The 22,948-nt window shown below is 62.5% G+C and overlaps 2 protein-coding genes across 2 annotated transcripts in view; both read right to left on the bottom strand.

The window, feature by feature from the left end:
• The window catches only part of HUWE1 (HECT, UBA and WWE domain containing E3 ubiquitin protein ligase 1), a 52,047-nt gene extending 42,620 nt beyond the window's left edge, over window positions 1-9,427 (bottom strand). Inside the window, 20 exon segments of the mRNA XM_053968104.1 lie at window positions 1,134-1,240; window positions 1,348-1,428; window positions 1,506-1,607; window positions 2,085-2,204; window positions 2,296-2,407; window positions 2,485-2,625; window positions 2,701-2,828; window positions 2,901-3,051; window positions 3,704-3,804; window positions 3,912-4,011; window positions 4,105-4,173; window positions 4,499-4,546; window positions 4,640-4,717; window positions 5,293-5,355; window positions 5,436-5,588; window positions 5,668-5,874; window positions 6,766-6,864; window positions 7,211-7,283; window positions 8,011-8,076; window positions 9,323-9,427. Of these exon segments, the coding sequence (XP_053824079.1) occupies window positions 1,134-1,240; window positions 1,348-1,428; window positions 1,506-1,607; window positions 2,085-2,204; window positions 2,296-2,407; window positions 2,485-2,625; window positions 2,701-2,828; window positions 2,901-3,051; window positions 3,704-3,804; window positions 3,912-4,011; window positions 4,105-4,173; window positions 4,499-4,546; window positions 4,640-4,717; window positions 5,293-5,355; window positions 5,436-5,588; window positions 5,668-5,874; window positions 6,766-6,864; window positions 7,211-7,255 (1,905 nt within the window). The 5' untranslated portion in view covers window positions 7,256-7,283; window positions 8,011-8,076; window positions 9,323-9,427.
• Window positions 9,428-9,712: 285 nt separating this feature from the next.
• Window positions 9,713-22,073, bottom strand: PHF8 (PHD finger protein 8). The gene is given in 22 exon segments (XM_053968132.1): window positions 9,713-10,436; window positions 10,885-11,263; window positions 11,813-11,922; window positions 12,519-12,614; window positions 12,900-13,150; window positions 13,638-13,750; window positions 14,290-14,375; window positions 14,872-15,023; window positions 15,396-15,481; window positions 15,681-15,833; window positions 15,836-15,847; window positions 16,161-16,250; window positions 16,557-16,648; window positions 17,278-17,384; window positions 17,803-17,890; window positions 18,296-18,458; window positions 18,928-19,114; window positions 19,559-19,700; window positions 20,086-20,246; window positions 20,785-20,893; window positions 21,302-21,387; window positions 21,955-22,073. Coding segments are annotated over 22 exon segments (2,850 nt in total). The 5' UTR covers window positions 22,053-22,073; the 3' UTR covers window positions 9,713-10,347.
• Window positions 22,074-22,948: the final 875 nt, after the last annotated feature.

Genomic DNA, 22,948 nt, shown 5'->3' with positions numbered 1-22,948 from the left:
AGGTGTGGGGCACACACAGGGCAGGTCAAGGGGCTGGGGGCACACCTGGGGCATGCACAAGGCAGGTGAGGGGCTGCGCCACACCTGGGGCAGGTCAGGAGTTGGGGGCACACCTGGTGTGGGGCAGGAGCTGGGGGCACACCTGGTGCGGGGCAGGTGGTGGGGCAGACATTGGGCAGGTGTGGGGCAAAGCTGGGACAGACACTGGGCAGGTGTGGTACCAGCATGGGCAGGGGAGCAGCAGGCAGGGAGGCAGGTCTGGGGTGGAGCTGGGGCAGGTGTGGCACTAGGACAGGTAGCAGGCACAGGACAGGTGTGGGGACAAGCAATGCACAGGTGAGCAGACAGGTGAGAGGCAGACCTGGAGCAGGTGTAGAAGGCTAAATGGGACAGGTGCAAACCAGGTGTGAGGAAAAGTGAAGGGCACATATGACAACAGGTGCAGGGCATGAAATGAAACAGGGACACAGAAAAGGTGCAGGGCATGAAATGAAAAAGGGACATAGAACAGGTGCAGGCCAGGAAATGGAAGAGATGCAAAGACAGGCGAGGGGACACACGAGAGAACAGGTGTTGGGAAACACAAGGGCAGAAACGAGGGAACAGGTGAGGAAACAAGTAAGGAGACAAGTACAGGGACAGGAAATGGAACAGGTGCGTGAACAGGAAATGGAACAAACAAGTGACAGGTACAGGGCGGGTGTGGGAGGGTGCACAACATGGGACAGGTGTGGGAGCAGCACAGACACAGCTGATGGGACAGCAAGAGGACAAATGAGGTGACAGAGGTGAGGACAGGTGCTGGACAGGTGAGGGACCTCACTCATGGCCTGCACGTGCAGCGTGACGTTGGCGAGGGGATACACAAGGGAACAGTGAGAGAGCAGATGAAGAGAAAGACAAAGAAATAGGTGACAGGTGCAGGACAGGTAAGGTGACAGATGTAGGACAGGTGACAGGTAGCACAGGTAAGCCCCACTCACACCCTTGATGAGCAAAGAGTGCAGCATGATGTCGGTGAGATGATACGCAAGAGGACAAGCAAGAGGGCAGATGAAGGGATACACAAGGAGACAGGTGACAGGTACAGGACAGGAAAGGTGACAGGTGTAGGACAGGTAAGCCCCACTCACGTCCTTGATGAGCAGAGCGTGCAGCATGACGTCGGTGAGGCCGTTGTCCTGCAGCGAGGACAGCAGCGAGGGCTCCTGGAACACGAAGACCGTCACCACCTCGGTCGCTGCGGCGGAGGAGAGAGGGGGGCACTGAGGGCAGGTAGAGCACCTGGCGGGGTCCCCGCTCCGTGCCCGCCCCGCGCTGCCCAGGTGGGGCCGGGGCGTGGCTCACCCAGCAGGAACAGCGAGGGGCCGTAGTACTCGGCGTTGCTGATGATGTGCTTCAGCGAGGTGGGCAGCGAGCCGTCCATCACTGCGGGGACACGCGTGGTCAGTGCCACCACCCCTGCCACCCCCCGGGGGGGTCTGGGGACATCGGGGACCACCCACCGTGCCGGATGCCGTCGGAGAAGGCGGGGTCTTGGATGGCTTTTTTGAGGAAGTTCAGCATGGATTTGAGCAAAGCGGCGCGCTGGGGGATGCACTGCACTCCTGGGGGGGACACGGGGAGAGGATTGGGGGGCACATGAGGAAACTGGGGTATCCCCAAGAAGAGAAGAAAATGCGGAAAAGGAATTGGGGTCTCCATATACAAAAGGGATTGGGGTGTCCATGTAAAGAGAATTGGAGTATCCATAAAGACAAGACACTGGGGTGTCCACATAGAGGGAATTGGGGTCTCCATGTAGAGACAATTAGGCTGTCCATATAGGGACAGAACTGTGGCATCCATAAAAAAGAAACTGGGGTGCGCATAAAGAGGAATTAGAGCATCCATATAGAAAAGGAATCAGTGTGTCCACGTAGGAGGAATTTGGCTGCATACGTAGGGAAGGAATTGGAGTGTTGTTACAGGAGAAATTTGGGTATCCGTATAGGAGGAATTGGGGTGTCCATATAGGGAAAAAATTGGAGTCCAGTGAAGTCCCCACTGTCCCCACCGTGTCCCCAGCCCCAGGAGGCACCTACCGCCACGCGGGGAGGGGGTGGCAGCGCTGGTGCTGGGCACGGCAGGCGGGGCTGGTGGCACTGGGTCTGGCCGGGCTTCGGCCGAGGGGCCGGGGCTGCTCTCCATGGCCACGTCGGTCACTGCAGGGGGACGGTGACATTGCAGGGGGAACAGGTGACAACACGGAGGGGACACTGCTGTTCCCACCGCTGTTCCCACCCCTCTGCTCACCCTCCATGTCCGTCTCCATGTCCTCGCCCTCCGGCAGGGTGGCAGCGGGCGGGCGCTGCACTTTGGGCTTGATGACGAAGGGACACTCGCGACGGCACAGGTCCACCTCGTGCTGGGGGGGACAGAGCCTCAGCACCCCAAACCACCCCAGGGGATCCCAAAAGCAGGGCATGGGAAGGGGGGCAGCACCTCAAGGCGGTAGATGAAGATGGACAGCCCGCTGTGCGACTGGAAGGCGGCCATGTCCAGGTTGGTGATGAGATCCACCACCCGCACCGCCCGCGTGACGAACGTGATCTGGTCCTGCTCGTCCCCTAGGAACTTGATCACCTGGCGAGGGGACAGATGGCAGGTGAGGCGGTCCCCGAGGCACCTGAGAGCCGCCCACAGGTGAGAAGAGCTCACCTTGAGCAGCGCCTCCATCATGCCGCACGACACCAGCGCCTCGCCGCCCGCGTCGTAGCTGGCCAGGTGGTACAGGAAGGAGAAGAGCGCCGTGGCGAACTGGTGGGGGTAGGGCTCCATGGAAGGGTCTGGGGGTGTACAGGTGTGGTTAGGGCAGGTCACACCCCCCCCAGGTGACCCCCCAGCCCCCCGGGACGCACCGATCATGGCCTGGATGCAGTTGCGCACCAGCACGGGCAGGAAGCCGTGGTAGGAGGCGGTGCCGGTGCAGTCGATGATGCTGCTGAGCTTCGGCGTGCGCTCCAGGTGCACGATGGACGTCAGCGTCCGCAGGGAGGCCGCCTTGATGTCCTGGCAGGGACAGGCGAGGGACACGTGAGGGACAGGGAGGGATGCTCACATCCTCGATGAGCAACAGGTGCAGCATGACATCAGTGAGGGGATACACAAGGGAACAGGTGATATAACAGGTGAGGAACAGGTGAGGGACAGGTGAGGGACACTCATGTCCTTGATAAGCAGCGTATGCAGCATGACACTGGTGAGGGGATACACAAGGGCACAAATGATGTGACAGGTGAAAGCAAAGATAAAAAAACAGGTATAAGACACGTAAAATGACAGGAGCAGGACAGCTGTAGGATAGGTACAGGACAGGTTAGGTGACGAACGCGGGACAAATGAGGTGACACATGTAAACAAGTGAGGTGACAGCTGCAGGACAGGTGAGCCACATTCACATCCTCGGTGAGCGGTATGTGCAGCACGAGTGAGGGAACACACAAGGGACAGGTGAGGGGACACACAAGGGGACAGATGAAGGGAGACACAAGGGGACAGCTGAGAGGACGGGTGAAGGAAACATATAAAGAGACAAATAAAGGAACAGCTAAGGGAACAGGTAAGCGAACACATAACGAGACAGGTAAAGGAACAGCTCAGGGGACACACACAGGGACATACAAGGGGACAGGGCTCGGCCCCAGGGGTCCCCGGGTCTCACCATCAGCTGCTTGTCGGTGATCTGCAGCACGTCCACCAGCTCCTCGATCAGCCCGTTGTACAAGATGCTGTTGGCCGACTCCTGCAGCGCGTTGGAGTACACTGCGGAGGGGGGGGGGTCACCCCAACTGCCCCAGGACCCCCCTAAAGCAGCCCCTGAGCCCCCCAAACCCACCCCCCAATTAAAACAAGCCCTAACGAAGGCCCACCCAGGATGGAGATGGCGTGGAGCCGCGCCTGCACCGCCTGCAGCCGCTTCTTGTGGTTGGAGAAGCCGTGAGCCAGGCGGATGTGGGTGAACAGCAGCATCTGAGAGGGGGGACAGAGGATTTGGGGGAGTCAGGGAGGGTCTGGGGGTCACCCCACAACCCATGGGGGTCCCCTCGATGTCACCCCACGCACCTGCTTGTCCTTGGGGATGCTGTACATCTTGGTCAGGGACTCCATGATCTCTGAGGGGCTCTCTGAGATCTGGGGGAAAAAAGGAAAGAGAAATTGGGAGGGGCAGAAGCAAAACTGGGGGGGCAGGTGACAAAACTGGGGTGTGGACAGACAAGATTGGGGGCAAAGAACAAAATTGGGGTTCAGGGGACAAAATGGGCTTCAGGGAACAAAATTGAGGGGCAGGGAACAAAACTGGGGTGTGGAGGAACAAGATTGAGTGCACAGAAACAAAATGGGGGGGGCAGAGGACAAAACTGGGGGGCAGGGAACAAAAGGGCAGTGCAGGGCATGGGGGAGTCCCGACCCAAGCAGAGCCCCCCCCCCCCCAAATCAAGGTGCCCCCCACGCTCACCTTGTCCAGCTGCTCGATGTGGATGTAGTGCAAGGTGGTGCTGGTGGCCTGCAGGGGTCACAGGAGGTCAAGGGGTGGCCCTGGTGCTTTGGGGGCCTCCTCGTGACCCCAAATGTCCCAAATGTCCCCAGTGTCACTCACCCTCTTGTCCACCTTCACCTCAACGCCCGGCTCGGCGTAGAACTCGAAGTGCAGGGTGGTGGCACTGGGGGGGTATTTCTGGGGGAGGGATACAGGGTGAGATGGGGACAGCAGGGTCCCCTCCCCTGGGGTGACAGGGCCAGGCTGGGGGGACACAGGGAAAGGGTTGGGGGACCCCGGGATGCAACAGGGGTGACAAAGCAGTGCTGGGGGACACGGGAGGTGACACAGAGGGATAAGACACCGCTGGGGACAGCCTGAGGAGACGCCAGACAGCGCTGGGGACCCCAGGATGGCATCAAGAGGCCCCAGGATGTGACAAAGGCACAGAAGGTGATATGCGTGCCCCCAGGACAGGACAGGAGGACACAGGTGAGTTCTAGGGACCCCCAGAACAAGACAAACTGACACAGGTGAGTTCTGGGGACCCCCAGGACAGGACAAACTGACACAGGTGAGTTCTGGGGACCCCCAGAACAGGACAGGAGGACACAGGTGAGTTCTGGGGACCCCTCAAGACAGGACAAGGTGACACAGGTGAGTTCTAGAGATGTCCAGGACAGGACACAGGTGACACAGGTGAGCTCTGGCGACACCCAGGACAGGACAAGGTGACCCACACGAGCTCAGGGTGACCTGCAGGTGCCACTCACCATCATGTGCAAGTCCCGACAGCACTCGGCCAGCCCGAATCCATTCTCCTTTCCACCCCAGCTCTGCAGGGAGACCAGCCCAGCTCAGCCCCGCTCTGCTGAGCCCTCAAACTCCCCAAAACCGCCCCAAAAACCCCGCCCACCTCGGCCAGGTGCTGCAGGCGGGCCAGCAGGGGCCCGCGGCGCTCGGAGCCCAGGCGGGTGATGTAGTTGGAGCGTTTGCTGAACACGTAGAGCAGGTTGAGCACGGCCAGCACCACGTGCATGTCCGAGGAGGCCAGCAGCGTGGTCAGGTGCTGCGGGGACAGGACAGGTGTGTCAGCGTTGTCACACGCCTGGGGACGCACAGAGGGGCGGGTCTGGGGGCGTGCCCACCTCGATGGAGCTGTAGAGGTGGCGGGAGAAGCTGTACTCGATGAGCAGGGCCGTGAAGTTGAGCAGGGCCAGCAGCAGGGCCTTGAGGGGCTGGCGCTCGGGCCGGTCGCAGGCCAGCATCCAGCTCATGGCCTCCACCGGCCGGCCCGCCTCGGCCAGCAGCGCGTCGAAGCGGTCCAGCAGGTCCACCCAGTGGTACAGCTCGCACTGGGGGGGGGTTAGAGAGGGTAAGTGGGGCTGGGGGCACAGCCTGGGACCCCCCTGAGCCCCCCAGGAACCCCCCACATCCACCCAGGGGTACAGCTCGCACTGAGGGGATTGGGGGGGAAGTGGGGCTGGGGGCACCGCCTGGACCCCAACCCAGGCCCCCTGGGTACAGCCCAGACCCCAGCCCAGCACCCCCTAAACCCCCATATCCCAGGGGGGAACCCTCAGAACTCCAAGGAGAAACCCCAATATCCCAGCCCAGCCTGCCCAGATAGCACCTGACCCCCTCCCCAACACAGAGCAAAAAACTCGAGTTTTAGAGGCTGAGAGAATTTGGGTTCTCCCCACATATTTTGGGGTCTATAGTGTGCTCCCCTCACTGTTTTTAGGTATGCTGGGGTTCCTCCTTGGAATTCTAGGAATCTGCAAGAAAAAATCTGTACCCAAACACCTGCAGGATGGGGAGGAAATGGGGACTCCTGGGGGGAGGCTGTGAGGATGCTGGTGAGCCCCCCCCCCCCAATTTGGGAAAATGTATATAAAAAGTAAGAGGGAAGCCCTAACATTGGAATGCGCTGCAGGAAATGTAGAACCCCCCCCTCCCCACATTTCTAAACCTTCAGAAAACTCCAGAACTGACCCACCCAAGGCCTGAGGGCTCAGAGGGTTCATCTGAAACCAGGGACCCCTCATTTTGGGAGCACTCTGAAGTACCCCCCTCCCCCCCCTGCCCATTCTGGGGGTGCTCCCTGTGATTTGAGGGTGCTCCAGGGTGACACCCCCCCCGTGGCAGTGACCAGTTTGGGAAAACCCTGACAAACTGTGGACAATCCCTTGGAAAATTCCCACGTGTCTCGGGACCCCCCCCCCAGGTTTTAGGGCCCCCCCCACCTTCCCAATGTTCCATGTCTTGATCTGCTGCAGTTCTGTCACCAGCTGCTCATCACTGCAGCCTTTCAGCTTCTCGATGAGGGCCCGGCAGTCAGCGGGCTGAGGGACACAGGCAGCTCAGCACTGTCCCCTCATGGTGTCCCCAACACCCCCCAGTGTCCCCAAACCCCTCCTCATTCCCTTCCCAATGCCCCCACCCCCCAAATGTCTCTAACCCCTGCCCTTTGCTATCCCCCCCAACACTCCCTGAGTGTCCCCAACATTCCTCGACGTCCCCAAACCCCCCCGTTTCCTTCCCAATGTCCCCATGCCCCCCCCAGACATCTCCAATTCCCCTGACACTGTGTCCCCAACCCCTCTCTGATTGTCCCCAGCCCCTCTCTGATTGTCCCCAGCCCCTCACTGAATGTCCCCAATCCCTCACTGACTGTCCCCAAGCCCTCACCGCCTCCGTGGGGGTTTTCTTCAGTTTTGTCCGATCCACTTTCATTTTGGGGGTTCCGGTCCTCGTGCTCTGCCTGCGGCCACACGTGGGGGGGGGGGGGGGGGGAAGGAGGGGGGTCACACCTGGGCTGCCCCCACCCCCCACCAACGGGTCAAACCCCGCCCCCCGCCTGTCCCGACAGGGCCCCGGTACGTGCCCCCCCCGCCACGGGTCAAACCCCCGCCGCCTCGGGGTGTCCCGCGTCCCGACAGGGCCCCGCTGTCCCGACAGGGCCCCGCTGTCCCGACAGGGCCTCGCTGTCCCGACAGGGCCTCGCTGTCCCGACAGGCGCCGCGGCGGCCGCGGCCCGATGACGTCGCGGCACCGGCTGAACAATGAATGTGCAAAACCCCGCCGTGCCCGGGGGGGTCGCCGGGAGCCCCCCCCACCCCAACTAACCCCGCGGGGGGATGACGAGGGGCTGTAATTAAGGGCTATAATTACGGGCGGTAATTAAGGGCTGAGGCTGCCGCGTGCCGGGGCTCCCCCACCCCCCCCCCCGGTGCCCCCCCCCGCCCCCGCCGGCCCGGCCGGTTCGGTGACAGTGACGCATCACTTTGGGGGGGGCCGTTTTTGGGGTGTCCCCCCCCAGGGGGGAGGCGCCAAAAATAAGCTTGAAGCTCAAAGCCTGTTTTCCCCCCAAAAAAACCCTTCCCGAAGTGAGACCCCCCCCCCCCACACACACACAAAATTCTCTCGCGCCGCCCCCCCGGGAGGTTTTGAAGCTGCCCCCACCCCGGTTCCAACGGGGGGAGCCTTACCGGGAATCACTCCCAGTCCATCCTCGGCCCGGCCGGTCGCTGAGAGGGGGAGGGAGCCGGGAGCTGCTGGCGGGGGGAATTGGGGAGGGGGTGTGAAATACTGGGGGGGGGGTTTGGGGGGTCCCGTGCGAGCGGCCGAATGATGGGGGGGGCTGATCACAAAAAGGGATCCCAAAAAGCGATCCCCCAAACCGCAGCGTGGGGGACCTTGAGGGTGGGAAGTGACAGCCCAAAATCGCTATAAAATGAGAAAAAAAAAAAACGCGAATAGAGAAAAAAGTGCTTGGGAGGCAATGAGGGGACCCCCAAATCCTAAAGGATCTGAAGGAGGGGGATCCTAAATCCCGGTGAGCTGCGGGAAGCACGGCCTAGAAGACGGGGAAGGGGCGGGGGGCCGCTAAAGGGGTCCCCCAAATGTCGGGAAACCGATGAGGGGGACCCTGAGTGATGAGAGAGGATTGCGGGGGAGTGGAAATGAGACCGGGGTTCCTAAATCATGACCACCACAGAAAGTACCCCTAAAATACGGGGACACCTTAAAGACGTGAGAAAGCTAAATTGAGGTGGAGGGGCGGCCAAACACCCCAAATCTCGGGCGCGAAGGGCCTGAATCCCCGCAAAGGGGGGCCTGTACCGGGGCAGGTCGCAAGGGTCGGGTGAAGGGGGCCGTGAGAGAAGGAAAGGAGCCCCCAAATCACGGGAGGCCGCCGGGGAGTGGGGGGGGGGGGCGTTGGGGGGGGGGGGGGGGGCCCCGCATGACGGAGCCGGGCGCCATCCGCCCCATGCCGCGGGCCCCGCAGCGGTACCGGGCCGAGCCCCCCGCCCCGCCGGCCCCGGTACCTTGAGCGGGCGGGGAGAGCAGGGAGGGGTCAGAGCCCGGCCCGGGCCCGTCCCGCCGCTGCCGCCGCCGCCATCTTACACTGAGCCCTGGCCGCGGCCCGAGATCCCGCGAGAGCCGCCGCAAATCCCGCGAGAGCGGCCGGCGGGACGGGAGGAGGCGGTGCCGCGGGTAGAGCGTGGGGGCGGGGCAACGCTGCCGGCAGCCAATGGGAACGCGAGAGGCGCGGCGGCCAAGTCTCGCGTGAACGCTCCTAGCAGTGGGGCGGGAGTTTGGAGAAGCCTCGCGAGATTTCGTGAGGAGTATGGGGGAGGGGAGGCGGTCCCTCACGGATCCCGCCTCGTACCGGGAGGGGGGGGGGGGGGGGCTGACGGTGAATGGGTGGAAGGCCCTGCCCGACACACAGCGGCTTAACCCCCCGTTCCCCTCGCAGGCCGCGGGCCCCGCGCCGTTCCCTCAAGCACCGGCACTCACCGGCACGCTGATGAGAGCGAGATCTCGCGAGGCGCTGGCGGCAGCGCGGCCCCGAAGCCTCGCGAGAGGCGCGCGGAGAGAAGCGGGAGCGGCAACGGGAGAGCGGCCCCGCCGCGGGTGGGGGAGGGAGGGCGGGGGGAGCGCGGCCGCTGCCTCGGCGGCGGGAACGGCGGCGGCGCGCGCGCGGATCTCGCGAGAGCGCCGGCGGAGAGCGGCTCCAAATCTCGCGAGATTGGAGGTCGCCCTCCTCGGCTGGGGGACAAGATCTCGGAGGAGCGCTGCCTGAGGGAAGAGCGAGGTCTCGCGAGAGCTGCCCGGCGGCGCGCGCTGAGGGGGAACACGTGACCCTGCCCGGGGCATTTTTCACCAATCTCGGATTTTTTTTTTTTTTTTCTTTTTATTCTACAAATACAAAAGGACGGGGGCGGGGCCGCGGTCTCCGGACACGCCTACAAAACAGGGGCAGCCAATGGGAAACGGCCCCGCCCCATCAATCAACCTGAAAACTTAGGGGAGGGGCAAAAAAAAAAAAACCCAGCGGGGACCAATCAAAGATGGCTCCGCCCCTCCCGCAGCTGTGGGGCGGGGCTCGTCCAATCGCCTGAGCTCCTAGAGGCGGGAAATGCGAAAGCCCCGCCTCTATTCCATCCACACCAATGGGAGGGTGGTAACCGTGGTGGGCGGAGCCAGGAATCAGCTCCACCCTGCGTGGGCGTGGTTTGTATCTATATGGGCGTGGTTTGATGTTACCACGCCTGTTTTACCCTACATGACCAATGGGCGTGGCTTAGGCTGTGATAGGGTGTGGTCTCAGCTGAATCCGCATTATGGGCGTGGCCTCGGAGGGATCAGGTGAGGCCCACACCTGAAGGGGCGGGGCCAAAAATAAGCCACGCCCTTTTAGCGAGCATGTTCTGATAGGTGTGGTGCTGTCAGGCCCCACCCCCTTCTGCAGGAGCCCCGCCCATAGTTCATTGTTCAGCCTGCAGTGGGCGGAGCCTGGCAGGGCGTGGCCGGCCCCGCCCTCAGAGCAGCAGTTTCCCGTTGCGGTGGATTTTGAGGATCCGGCCCAGGCGCTGCTTGGCTGTGGCCAAACCCTTCCGGGGGCGCTTCCCTGCGGGCGGGGTCGGAATGTCACCGGGACTGGGGGGACAGAGACCCCCCCCCAAAACCTCCCCAGACCCTCTGAAACCACCCCAGACCCCCCCAAACCCCACGAAACCAACCCAGACCCCGCAAGATACACAGAAAACCCCTCGAAACCCCTCAGACCAACCCAAACCTCCCTCAAAACTCCTCAGCTCTCCCTGAAACCCCCAAATCCCCTCAGACCCTGCCCAAAACCCCCCTAGAGCACCGAGATCCCCCCCAAAGCCACCCCAGAACCCCCTTAAAACCCCCCCAGACCCACAGAAATCCCCCCCAAATCCCCTCAGACCCCCCCCAAAACTCCCCTGGCAGCCTTCCTAAATCCCCTCAGATATCCCCAAAATCCCCTCAGACCCTCCCCAAATCCACTTGGACCCCCCCAAGACCCCCCCGGCTATCCCCAAACCCCTCACCGTGGCTGGGGGGGGCCGTTCCGGGGGGGCCCCGGCGCTGGCTCAGGAACACCCCCGGGGCCATGGGGGTGGGGGCGCGGCCGGGCTGAGCCCCGGGGGGGGGTCCCGGCCCCCCCGGCCGCGCCGTGTACTCGTGGTCAGCCAGGCTGGGGGGGTACGGCGGCTCCGGGGGGGGCTCCAGGGGGGGCTCGGCCTCGACTTCGCCCCCCCCCAGCTCCGCCTCGGGCTCCGCGTCCCCCTCGGGCTCGGCTTCGGGGTCTTCTTCTTCCTCATCTTCCTCTTCCTCTTCTTCTTCCTCTTCCTCTTCTTCCTCGGGGGAGGGGGGCGAGGGGGGGCGGCGCTTGGCAGGGCCCTTCCTGCGCTGCAGCTTTCGGTGCTCCTGAGGGGTCAGGGGGGGATTTGTGGGGGTTTGGGGGGGATTTATGGTGGAGTTTGGGGGGTCTGAGGGGTCGGGTGGGGACTTACGGGGGGGTTTGGGAGGTCAGGAGGGTTTATGGGGGGTTGGAGGAGGATCTATGGGGGTTTAAGGGGGTTCCAGGGCTTTTGGGGGGTCAGAAGGGGGTTTATGGGGGATTTTGAGGGGTTGGGGGGATTTATGGGGGCGTCTGGGGGGTGCTGTAGGTCTAGAGAAGGGTTTGAGGGGATCTCATCACTCCAACCCCCTCAGACCCCCTGAATTCCCTCCCCCCACCAAACCCCAAATCGCCCCCCCTGCAGTTCTCCCCACGGTGCTCCCAGTTCCTCCCAGTTCCTCCCAGTTCACCTGCTGGGCCAGTTTGGAACCCCCAAATCACCCCCGACAATCCCAACCACCCCAAAATCACCCTTAAAACCTCCTGAACTCTCCTCAAACCCTCCCTGGATCCCCGAAATGCCCCCCCAGACCCCAAACCATCCCTCCCAGTTCCTCCCAGTGCTCCCAGTTCACCTGCTGGGCCAGTTTGGCAGCGGCTGCTGCCAGCCCGGTCTCCACCGAGGCCACGCGCGTCCCCTCCCGCACCGGGCGGCTCTGCCGGGGCAGCGACGGCGTCACCCGGGCTGGGGACACCCCAAAATCAGACACGGAACAGGGGGGACACCCCAAAGTCAGACATGGCAAAGGGGGGATGCCCCAAAATCAGGGCACAAATAAAGGCGGACACTGCAAAATCTGACATAGAACCAAGGGGGACACCCCAAAATCAGACATTGAACAGGGGGGACACCCCAAAATCAGAGTTCACATAAAGGGGCACACCCCAAAATCAGAGCAAGGAACAAATGGGGGACACCCCAAAATCAGACGTGGCAAAGTGGGACACCCCAAAATCAGAACACAGAACAAGGGGGACACCTCAAAATCAGAGCTCAAATAAAGGGGGACACCCTAAAATCAGAGAATGAAACAAAGAGGGGACACCCCAAAATCAGACCTCAAACAAGGCAGGAGGGACCCCAAATCAGCCCCTGCCCCAAAGGAAGGGGGGCTGGGGATCCCCAGGGACCCCAAATCCCACCCCAGGGCCCCTCAAATCCCCCACACATTTCCTGAAAACCTCCCAAAACTCACCCCAAACCACCCAGCCCTGCCCCAGGAACCCCCAAAATCCCCAAATTTCCCCCCAAACCCCCCCCCCCGAGGACCCCCCCCAAACCTTTGGGGCTCCAGGGGGCGTCGTCCGTCACCTTCTTCTTTTTGGGGAGCGATTTTAGGGCGGGGTCATCCTCATCCGACTCCAGTGAGGGGTAAACTGGGGGGGGGGGACAGAAAAAATGGGGTTCAGGGGGTCCTGGGGGCAGGAAAAGGGGAGTTCAGGAGGATTCCACCCTAGCCTGGGAGTGTTTTTGGGGTGTTCTGAGGTAATTTTTGGGGCGTTTTGGGGTATTTCTGAGATATTTTGTGTGTTTTGGGATGCTTTTGGGGGTATTTTTAGGATGGTTTTGAGATAACACTCACTGTACTCAGCATTCTCAAAGCACGGTGCTTTGGGGGTATTTTTGGGGTATTTGTAGGGTGTTTTTGGGGTCACACTCACTGTACTCAGCGTCCTTGAAGCAGGCCCCCAGGCTGTCCTGCTCGTCCAGGCTCCCCTCGGCCTCGCTGTCGGTGCTCCGGGGGGCAGGGGGGGCTCTGCGGGCCCCCCCAGACCCCCCAGGACCCCCCCTTTCGGTGCCCCCACCCCCTCCCCACCAGTTTGGGGGTCCCAGGGGGGTCCCCGCGGGCAGGTTGGCCATGCAGAGCATGCCCTGGATGGCCTCGCGCGTGCTGGGGGAGGCGGGGGCCTCGCTGGGGGGAAAAAAGGGGAAAAGTGGGGGTTTGGGGGGGTCCAGGAACCCCAAATAACCCCAAGACCCCAATGCCTGACCCCAAATAACCCCCAGCGACCCCCGCAAGACAAACACCAGCCCCCAAATAGCACCACCCCAAAAGCACCTGGTGACCCCTCTCCAAGCCCCCCCAGATATCTGGGGACCCCCAAAACCAGCCCAGCACCCCCTTAAAGCTCCCCGGGACCCCAAAACCCAAACCCAGCCCTCCCAAAACATTTGGGGAGCCCCCAAAACCCCCCTCAAATCCCTCCCCCAACCCTGGGGACCCCCAAATCCAGCGCAGCTCCTGCTCAAAGCCCCCCAGGGACCCCCAAAACCCAACCCATGATCCCAAATAACCACCAGGGACCCCCCAAAACCCAACCCCAGCCCCACAATTGCCCCCCAAAATCCCCCAGGGATCCCTCCAACCCAGCCCAGCCCCCCCTCAGACCCCCCCAAACCTGAGCTGGGGGTACTCGGAGCCCCCCACTTGCCGGCTGGCCTTGAGCAGGTCCAGGATCCCGGCACTGCCCCCCGCGCCCCCTTCGTCCTCCTCGTCCGTGGTGTAATCCTCCTGGGGATCAGGGGGTCAGAAACCCCCCAAAAACACCCCAGAATACCCCAAAAACCACCCCAAGTCCCTGGTGTTATCTTCCTGGGGGGCAGGGAGTCAGAAACACCCCAAAAACACACAAAATATCCCAAAAACACCCAAAAATACCCCAACCCCCACCCTAAGCCTGTGGTGTAACCCTCCTGGGGAGCAACGCATCAGAAATACCCAAAAATACCCAAAAACACCTCAAAAATACCCCAAAACCAACCCCAGTCTGTGGTGTAATCCTCCTGGAGGACAGGAGATCAGAAACATCCCCCCCAAAATCCCATTTTTCGGGTGCCCTCCAATCTCCATTTTCACAGTGTCCCCCCAAAACCCCCCAAGGACACCCCCAGTTCCCTTAAACCGCCCCAAAACCCCCAGAGCCCCCCAAAATCCCCCTAATACCCTCATGGATCCCCTTAAAACCCCCCTAAGAGCCCCCCAGGACACCCCCTGTTCCCTTAACCTCCCCAGAGCCCCCCAAAACCCCCCGGGGTCGCCCCCAGACCCACCTCGATGTCGAAGTCGACCTCTCCTGGCTCCCGCACCCGGTTGGGGTCGGAGCAGGGCTTGGCCCGGGGCAGCTTCCGGGGGAGCCCTGGGGACACCCCAAAAACGGGATTGGGGATTGGGGTCACCCCAAAAACCGGGATTGGGGTTACCCCAAAAACCAGGATCGGGGTCACCCCGGAAATGGAGACTGGGTGAACACCCCAGAAATGGGGATTAGGGTTACATCCCGAAGATGGGGATTGGGGTCAGACCACAAAAGTGAGAGTTTAGGGGGGATTGGGGGCATTTTGGGGATGTTTCGGGTCAGGTTTGGGGCTAGATTTTGGGGTGTTTTGGGGGTTGTTTTAGTGTCAGGTTTGTGGTATTTTTGGGGACGTATTGGGGCTGGTTTTGGGATGTTTTGGGGTACCTACAGGGCAGGCAGTGCGGCGTTTTTGGGGTCAGGTTTGGGGTGGTTTTGGAGCTGTTTTTGGGATGTATTGGGGTTTTTGGGGCCAGGTTTGGGGCTGATTTTGGGGCTGGTTTTGGGGTGTTTTGGGGATGTTTTTGGGATGTTTGGGGGATGTTTCTGGGGTACCCACGGGGTAGGCGGCGCGGGCCCCGCCGCGGGGGGGTCTCATCGATCTGCAGCTCCTCCTCCGAGTCCAGGTCCAGGGGGGAGCTGGGGGGGGAGCAGGGGGGGGATGGGGGGGGCCGGGACCCCCAGAGCCCCCCGGGGCGGCTGCGGCGGGGCCTGAGGGGGAGGGGCGTCAGGGGCACCCCCAAACCCCTCTGGGACCCCTCCCTGACCCCCCAAACCCCTCTGAACCCCCAAAACCATCCCAGAACCCCTCCAGCCCCCCCAACCATACCCCTCTGGGATCCCCATGAGCCCCAAAATCCATCCCCCAAACCCCTCTAGGACCCCCCAAAATCACCTCAGAACACCCCCAGCCCCCCCCCAAATTCCCTTTGGGACCCCTCCAGTGCGCCCCCCCCCCAAAACCCTTTGGATACCCCCTCAGTCCCTCCTAAACCCCCCTGCAACCCCCCCCCAAATTCTCTCTCAGACCCCCCAAAACCTCCCAGTGCCCCCCCAAACCCCCCAGTGTCCCCCGTTCCTCACCGAGCCCCCCCGTTTGCCAGCAGGATCTGGGGGTCCCCCTCGGAGTCGGGGTCTGTCTCCTCCGGGCTGGAGCTGGGGGGGTCAACCTGGGGGGACACCCCAAGATTTGAGGGGACGGGACCCCATATCCACCCCCCACCCCCCAAATCCACCCCTCCCCCACACCCAGCCCTCCCCCAGTGCCCCCCCATTCCTCCCAGCGCCCCCCAGTTCTTCCCAATCCCTCCCCAGTTCCTCCCAGCGCTCCCCAGTTCCTCCCAGTAGCTCCCAGCAGTCTCCCCTCACCTCCTCATCCTCCTCAGGGGGGGCCAGGGGGGGATTTGGTGTTCCTCCCTCGTCGGAGGTGCGGGAGTTGGGGGGGGCTTGCGGGGCCCCCCCTTTTTGGGGGCTGGGACCCCCCAGGGGGGCCCAAAGGGGGTCCCCGACATCCCAGTGCTCTGCTGGAACAGCTCCTGTGGGGAGGGGATACAGAGCTCCCAGTATGTCCCAGTTTCTCCCAGTAACCCTAAAACCTTCCCAGAACCCCTCCCAGTACCCCCAGTGCCCCTCCCAGCCACCCTCCCAGTGGCTGCCCAGTTCCCCCAGTTGTTCCCAGTTCCCCCAGTTGCTCCCAGTCCCTCCCCAGTGCACTTCAAATCCCTCCCAGTGCCCCCCCATTCCATCCCAGTGCCCCCCAGTCCCCCCGCAGTCACTCCCAGTGCCCCCCCCAGTTGTTCCCAGTGCCCCTCCAGTCCTCCCCAGTCCCTCCCAGTGCTCCCAGTTCACCTCTGCCAGCCGGATCTCCCTGCCCAGTTCCTTAACCAGCTGCCCTGGCCGGACAGTCTCGGGGATCTCCTGCTCATGCTCTGCCAGGACCTGAGAGGGAAAGGGTTAAAATGGGACAGGGGAAAGTTAAAATCATGGGGACCCCAAACCCGGGGAATCCCAAAAACTCCCCCCCAAAATCTCCCACCCCTGAGACCCCCCCAGAGCCTCCCAAAATCCCTCAAAATGTCTTTGAGCCCCCGCAAAAACCCTCGAGACCGCCCCCAAAATCCCTTTGGGAGCCACCCAAAATCCCTCAGGACCCTCCCAAAAACCTTTGGAACCCCCCCAAAACCTCCCGGGACCCTCCCAAAATCTCTTTGCACCCCCCAAAACCCCTCGGGACCCCCCCCAAACCTCTCGGCGGGTCCAGGCTCGGAAGGCCCCGGTCAGGGCTCGGGCTCCCAGCACCAAATAGGCCGCGGGGTGCCGGCGGTTCTCCCGCAGCCCTGCACCCCAAAATCCCCAGGTTGGGATGGGAACCACAGCGACACCCCAAAACCAGGATGGGAAACTCAAGAACATCCCCAAAAATTGGGGATGTGACCCCCCCCCCCCAGACCCCTCTTGGGGAGAGTTTGGGGATTCCCCAAACCCCCCCAGATAGGTTTAGAGCCCCCCCAGATAGGTTTAACCCCCACCAGATGAGCTTCAAGCCCCCCCCAAGTGGGTTTGCAGCCCCCCAAGCCCCCTCAGTTGGGTTTAAACCCCCCCCAGTTGCATTTAAAGCCTCCCCAGATAGCTTCAAAGCCCCCCAAGTTGCGTTTAAAGGCTCCAGGATAGGTTTAGAACCCCCCCAGATGTGTTTAACCCCCCCCCCAGGTGAGTTTAAAACCCCCCCAAGTGGGATCCCAGCCCCCCCCCCCCGAGAGGTTTTAAACCCCTCCAAGTGGGTTCCCAGCCCCTCCCAGGTGAGCTTAAACCCCCCCAGATGGGCTTAAATCCCCCCAGATGGATTCTCAGCCCCCCCTGACAAGTTTAACCCCCCCAAGTGGGTTCCCAGCCCCCCCAGAGAGGTTTTAAGCCCCCCCAGGTGGGTTCCCAGCCCCCCCCCCAGCCCCCCAGGAGGGGCACCCACCTCGGAAGGTGTCCAGCAGGTGCCTCCCCACGTACCAGCAGATGGTCTCAAAATTGGGGAACTTGGCCAGGTCGGAGGTGTTGAGGCGGCGCTGCAGCTCGTACGCCCTGGGGGGGGTTTTGGGGGGTCAGGGGGCAATTGGGGGGGGGGGGGTCACAGGCACCCCACAGTCTCTGCTGGGCTGAGGGCCCCCCAAAACTCTCCCAGCACCCCCAAACTCTCACCCAGCCCCCCAAAACCCCCCAATCCCTCCCTCACCCCCCCTCAATTTCCCCCAAGCCCTATCCCAGTCCCCCCAAACTCTCCCCAAAGACACCCCCAAAACCCCCACAAAGCCCCCCCAAATCCCCTCAAAACTCAAAAACACCCCCAAAACACCCCTAAAACCCTTCCAAAATCCCCAAAGCCCCTCCCTACACCCCCCCCAAACCTTTTAAAACCCCCCAAACTCTCACCCAAACCCCAAACTCTCCCCAAAAACCTGTTCAAAACCCCCAAAACCCCCCCAAAGCCCCCCCAGCCCACCTGAGCTGCATGCCAATGTTGAGGCTGTGCAGGAAATGCCCCCCAAAGGCCAGCGAGTCCACGGGGGTCAGCACGGCGTGGATCCAGCCTGGGGACAGGCACAGAGAACTGGGGCAACTGGGGGGACTGGGACAGGCACGAGCAACTGGGAGAACTGGGAGCACTGGGAGGGGCCACTGGGAGGGGCACTGGGATCCACTAGGATCCATTGGAAAAAGAGTGGCTTGTTGGGGATGGTTAAGGCGTTACTGGGAGTCCTTGTCTGACCCCCATCCCCACCAGGAGACACTGGGGGGGGGTCCCCAAGGCCACCAAACCCTCACCTGGTGACACAGGTGACACTGGGGGTGCGTTTGGGGTCTGTCCCTTGCACACGTGGCACAGGTGACACTGGGGATCTCTGTCCCTTGCACAGGTGACGCTGGAGGTGTGTTTGGGGTCTGGCACAGGCGGCACGGAGTTTGTGCCCAGGTGTCCCCGAGCCCCCCCTCACCTGTGGGGATGAAGAGGGTCTGGCCCTGGCGCAGGTGGCACCGGAAGCACCGATCCACCTGGTCCCCAAAGAAGAGCTCGGGCTGGTTCCGGGAGCTGCTCCAGGCCTCGAACAGCGCCAGGTTGGCGGCCGAGGGACGCGCCAGGTAAAAGATCTGCTCGCCCTGGGGCAAAGGTGAGGGCAGGTGAGGGGGACGCGTGGGGCAGGTAAGAGTGCCAGGTTTAGTTCCTCCAAAAATCACCCAAATGCCCTCTAAAACCCCCCAAATCCCCTCTACAACCCCCTAAACCCTCCCAGACCCCTGGAGGACCCCTCCTCGTACCCTGAGCACAAGGTACCAGGCCAAGGTGCCCCCGCAGTTAATGTGAAAGTCAGTGTAGCCCAACACCCCCAGCCTCAATTACCCCAAATTCCCTGAAACTCCCCCCAAATCCCCTATAAACCTCCCAAATCCCCTACAACCCCCCCCCTTTGTACCCTGAGCACATGGTACCAGTCTGAGCTGCCCCAGTAGTCAACATGGAAGTCAGTGTAGCCCAATACCCCCAGCCCCAATTCCCCCAAAAATCCCCCAAACCCCCTTTACAACCCCCTAAACCCCCCCCAGACCCCTGGAGGACCCCCCCTCGTACCCTGAGCACGTGGTACCAGGCCGAGGTGCCCCCGCAGTCGATGTGGAAGTCGCTGTAGCTGTCCTTGGCCCCCATCAGGCAGAATTTCTGCACGCACGGCCGCTCCCGCGCCGACTCCTCCGGCCACAGGTTCTCCACCCACGAGAGCTTCCGCACAATCCGCGGGGTCTGCACCAGGTTCGACAGCCTGGGGCACCCCAAAAACGGGGATCAGGGGCTGGGGAACCTCCCATGGGCATGGGGTACCCCAGGGGGGAAGAGGATGCAGTGAGGGATGCGGAGGAGGAGCAGGATCTGGGATTTTGGGTATATTTGGGGGGGATAATCCAGGATTTTGGGAATCCCTGTGGTTGGAGGAAGAAAAAGGGAAAGGAAGGATTTGGGATTTTGAGAGTCCTTGTGGTTGGAGAAGGCGGGAGGGGAGGCACTGGGAGCGTTGGGAAAGACTTGGAGTACTGGGAGGCACTGACAACACTAGCAAGGACTTGGCACTACTGGGAGGCAAAAGGAGGGACTGGGAGAACTGGGAAGGACCACGTGGGACTGGCAGCACTGGGAGGCAAAAGGAGGGACTGGGTAGCACTGGGAGTGCCGGGAAGGACTGGGAGGACTGGGAGTCACTGGGACCCACCGCGTGTCCGAGAACTCCAGGCCGGTGACGCTGAGGACGCGCTCGCGCCGGGGCCCCCCCAGGTAGGCCACGAAGTCCCCGAGGCGCATGCGCAGCTCGGCCTGGCGGCCCACATCCAGCACGGCCACCACCTTGTCAGCCCCTGTGCGCCCCAAAACTGCCTGAGCACCCCAAAAATGGCCAGGGCGACCCCAGGAGTCCCCCCAAAACCTCCCTGCATGCCCCAAAACCAGCTGGGAGGCACCAAAAACCTCCCCAAACCTCCTTGTGCATCCCAAAACCTCCCTGAGCACCCCAAAACTGGCTGGGGGACCCCAAAAACGCCCCCAAGCCTTCCTGTGCTCCCCAAACCCTGAACAGGGACCCTCTAGACCCTCACCCGTCCCCCCAGGACCCCCCAACACGGTGTAACGTGCTAACAAATGGGTGAAGTTATAGGGGGGGACCCTGCCCCTATTGTGGGGTCCTGGGGACCCCCCGATGCCCCCAGCCCCCCAAAAAGCCCCCCAGGCCCCCCCCAGACTGACCGACGTGGTGCAGGACGTCGCGGGGGGTGAAGGACGGCGGGGGCAGGGTCATGCCCAGCCCCTCGTGCCGTGCCACCAGGATGGGCACGCTGAAGCTGTTCTCCTCCAGGTACTCCACGGTCAGCTGGGCCCCGCTGGGCCGCAGCAGCACCTCGTCAGCACTGGGGGGGCAGAGCAGGGGGGTGAGACCCCCCAGGAGTTACCCAATACCCCCATAGGGATCCCCCGACCCCCACAGGGACCCCCCAGTTCCTACAGGGACCCCCTCAACCCCCACAGGGATCACCCAACCCGTGAGCATTTGCTGGGCCACAGCAGCACCTCATCCACACTGAGGGGGGACAGAGCAGGGGCGTGAGACCCCCAGAAGTGACCCCAGACCCCCACAGGGACCCCCCAACCCCTACAGACACCCTCCCAGTTCCTATAGGGACCCCAACCCCTGAACATTTGCTGGGCCAAAGCAGCACCTGGTCTGTGCTGGGGGGCAGTGCAGGAGGGTGAGACCCCCCAGGAGTGACCGACAGCCCCCGGGAGTGACCAACAGCCCCCGGGAGTGACCCTCACCTGTGCAAGGGGTACAGCTGGACTGACCCTCACTGAGAAGGACCAACTACTAGCACTGACCCTCATCTGGCACTGACCCTCACCAGGACTGACCAACACCTGGCTCTGACCCACACCTGGCCCTGCCCTCACCTGGGGAAGGTGCGGCCCCGCAGCTCCCGGATGAACTGGGCGCTGCCCGTGCGGGCCGGACGGCCGGGGTCCTGCTCGGGGGCCTTGGCTGGGCCACGGCGCCGCTTCACTGCGGGACACGGGGACACGGTGAGGACACACGGGGACAGAGGGACACGGTGAGGACACACGGGGACAGAGGGACACGGTGGGGACACACGGGGACAGAGGGACACGGTGGGGACACACGGGGACAGAGGGACACGGTGGGGACACGGACATGATGGGGACACAGTGGGGACACAGTGGGGACAGAAGCACGCAGGTGGGGACGGAAGAACGCAGATCAGGACACACAAGGACGGAGGGACACAGATGGGGACACACAGGGAACCGGGGACAGGGGAACACAGAGGGATCCACAGGGAGCCCAGAGCATCTCCCCCGCCCCCATCCCAGCACATCCCAGTCCCTCCCAGTGCCAGCCACTGACAGAGAGCCTCTGTCCCCCCATCCCAGTCCCCCCAGTCCCACTCACTGACGGAAGGCCCCCTGAGCACGGCGCACTGGGGGCAGTGATACAGGTCAATCTCCGCCGCCGCCTCCTCCTCCACCCCCACGCAGCTGTGGGGACACCCCAGTAACTCCCAGTGCCTCCCAGTAACCACCAGGCACCTCCCCAGTAACTCCCAGTGCCTCCCAGTAACCACCAGGCACCTCCCCAGTAACTCCCAGTGCCTCCCAGTAACCACCAGATGCCTCCCCAGTAACTCCCAGTGCCTCCCAGTAACCACCAGGCACCTCCCCAGTAACTCCCAGTGCCTCCCAGTAACCACCAGACACCTCCCCAGTAACTCCCAGTGCCTCCCAGTAACCACCAGACGCGTCCCCAGTCACCCTCAATGCCTCCCAGTAACCACCCATCACACCCCAGAACTCTCTTTGTACCTCCCAGTCCTTCCCAGTACCCCATAGCCCCCCCCCCCCCCCCCACCCCAGACTTCTCCCAGTACCCTCCAGTACCACCCAGGCTTCTCCCAGTCCTTCCCAGTACCGCCTCAAGTCCCTTCCAGTAACCCTGGACTTCTCCCAGTCCCCTCCAGCACCCTCCAGATGCCTCCCACTACCCACAGCCCCCCCCAGCCCCATCCCAGTCCCTCCCCCAGTCCCCCCCAGTGCTCCCAGTCGCACCTGCCATGGAACCAGTCCTGGCAGCCATCGCACTCGATCATGAAGCGGGTCACGTCGTAGGGCAGGCGGCACAGGCAGTACACGGGCACCGAGGCCATGGCCGGGCCCCCGGGGCGACCCCCGACCCTACGGACCCCCGCGACCCCCCCCGGCCCGGGACATCCGCGCGCTGCCCGCCAGACCCCCGAAAATCCCCCCCCAAAAAAAAAAAAAAAAAAAAAAAAAACGAACAACCCAAAAAACACCCTCAAGAGCACTCCAAAGGCAGCCTCAAAAAGACCTCCAAAACAGCCTAAAAAAAACCCAAAAAAGCCTCAAAATCCCCCCAGAACACCCTCAGCAAAACCACAAGATCAACCTCAAAAAACACCCCAAAAACACCTCCCCAAACAACTCCCTCCAAAAAAAAAAACGAAAAAAAAACCCAAAATCAACTCCTAAGCTGCTCCCCTATAAACACCCCCAAAGCCCCCAAATCGCGGCCTGCGGAGGGTCCTGAGGGTAACTGGGGAGCACAACCCCCCCAAAAAAAACCTATACGGGCCGGGGGCCCCCCAAAAGGCCCAGCGGAGACTTAGGATCTCCCTCAGGTATTGATGAGAGCCTGAGACCTCTCCCAAAAAGATCTGGAGATGTAGGGAGAGCCCCCCAAGGGTCACCAGGGTACTGTGACCCCCTCCTCGAGACTATATAGGGTCCAGAGCCCCCCAAAAATGCGCCCACAGGGTGCCCCCCGCCCCTATAGCGTGTAGGGATCCCCAAAAACGCCGCAGGGCCCGGGGTCCCCTCACAGCCTCCGTGGGGTCCCGGCCTCCCCCTCCCCCCGCGCTGTGGGGTCCCCGAGACCCCCACAAAGACCCGCGTGAACACCTAAAAGCTTTGGGGACCCCCAAAAAGCCGCCGACACCCCCACAAGGCCGGCGGGACCCCTCCGGGGCCTGCGGGACGCCGCGAGGCCTGCGCCCCCCCCACCGCCACCTCCCGACTAGGCCGC

The sequence above is a fragment of the Vidua chalybeata genome, chromosome 32 (assembly GCF_026979565.1).
Source record: "Vidua chalybeata isolate OUT-0048 chromosome 32, bVidCha1 merged haplotype, whole genome shotgun sequence".
Classification (NCBI taxonomy): domain Eukaryota; kingdom Metazoa; phylum Chordata; class Aves; order Passeriformes; family Viduidae; genus Vidua; species Vidua chalybeata.
Note: the sequence above shows the minus strand (reverse complement) of the source record. Positions and strands in the feature narration are given on the sequence as shown.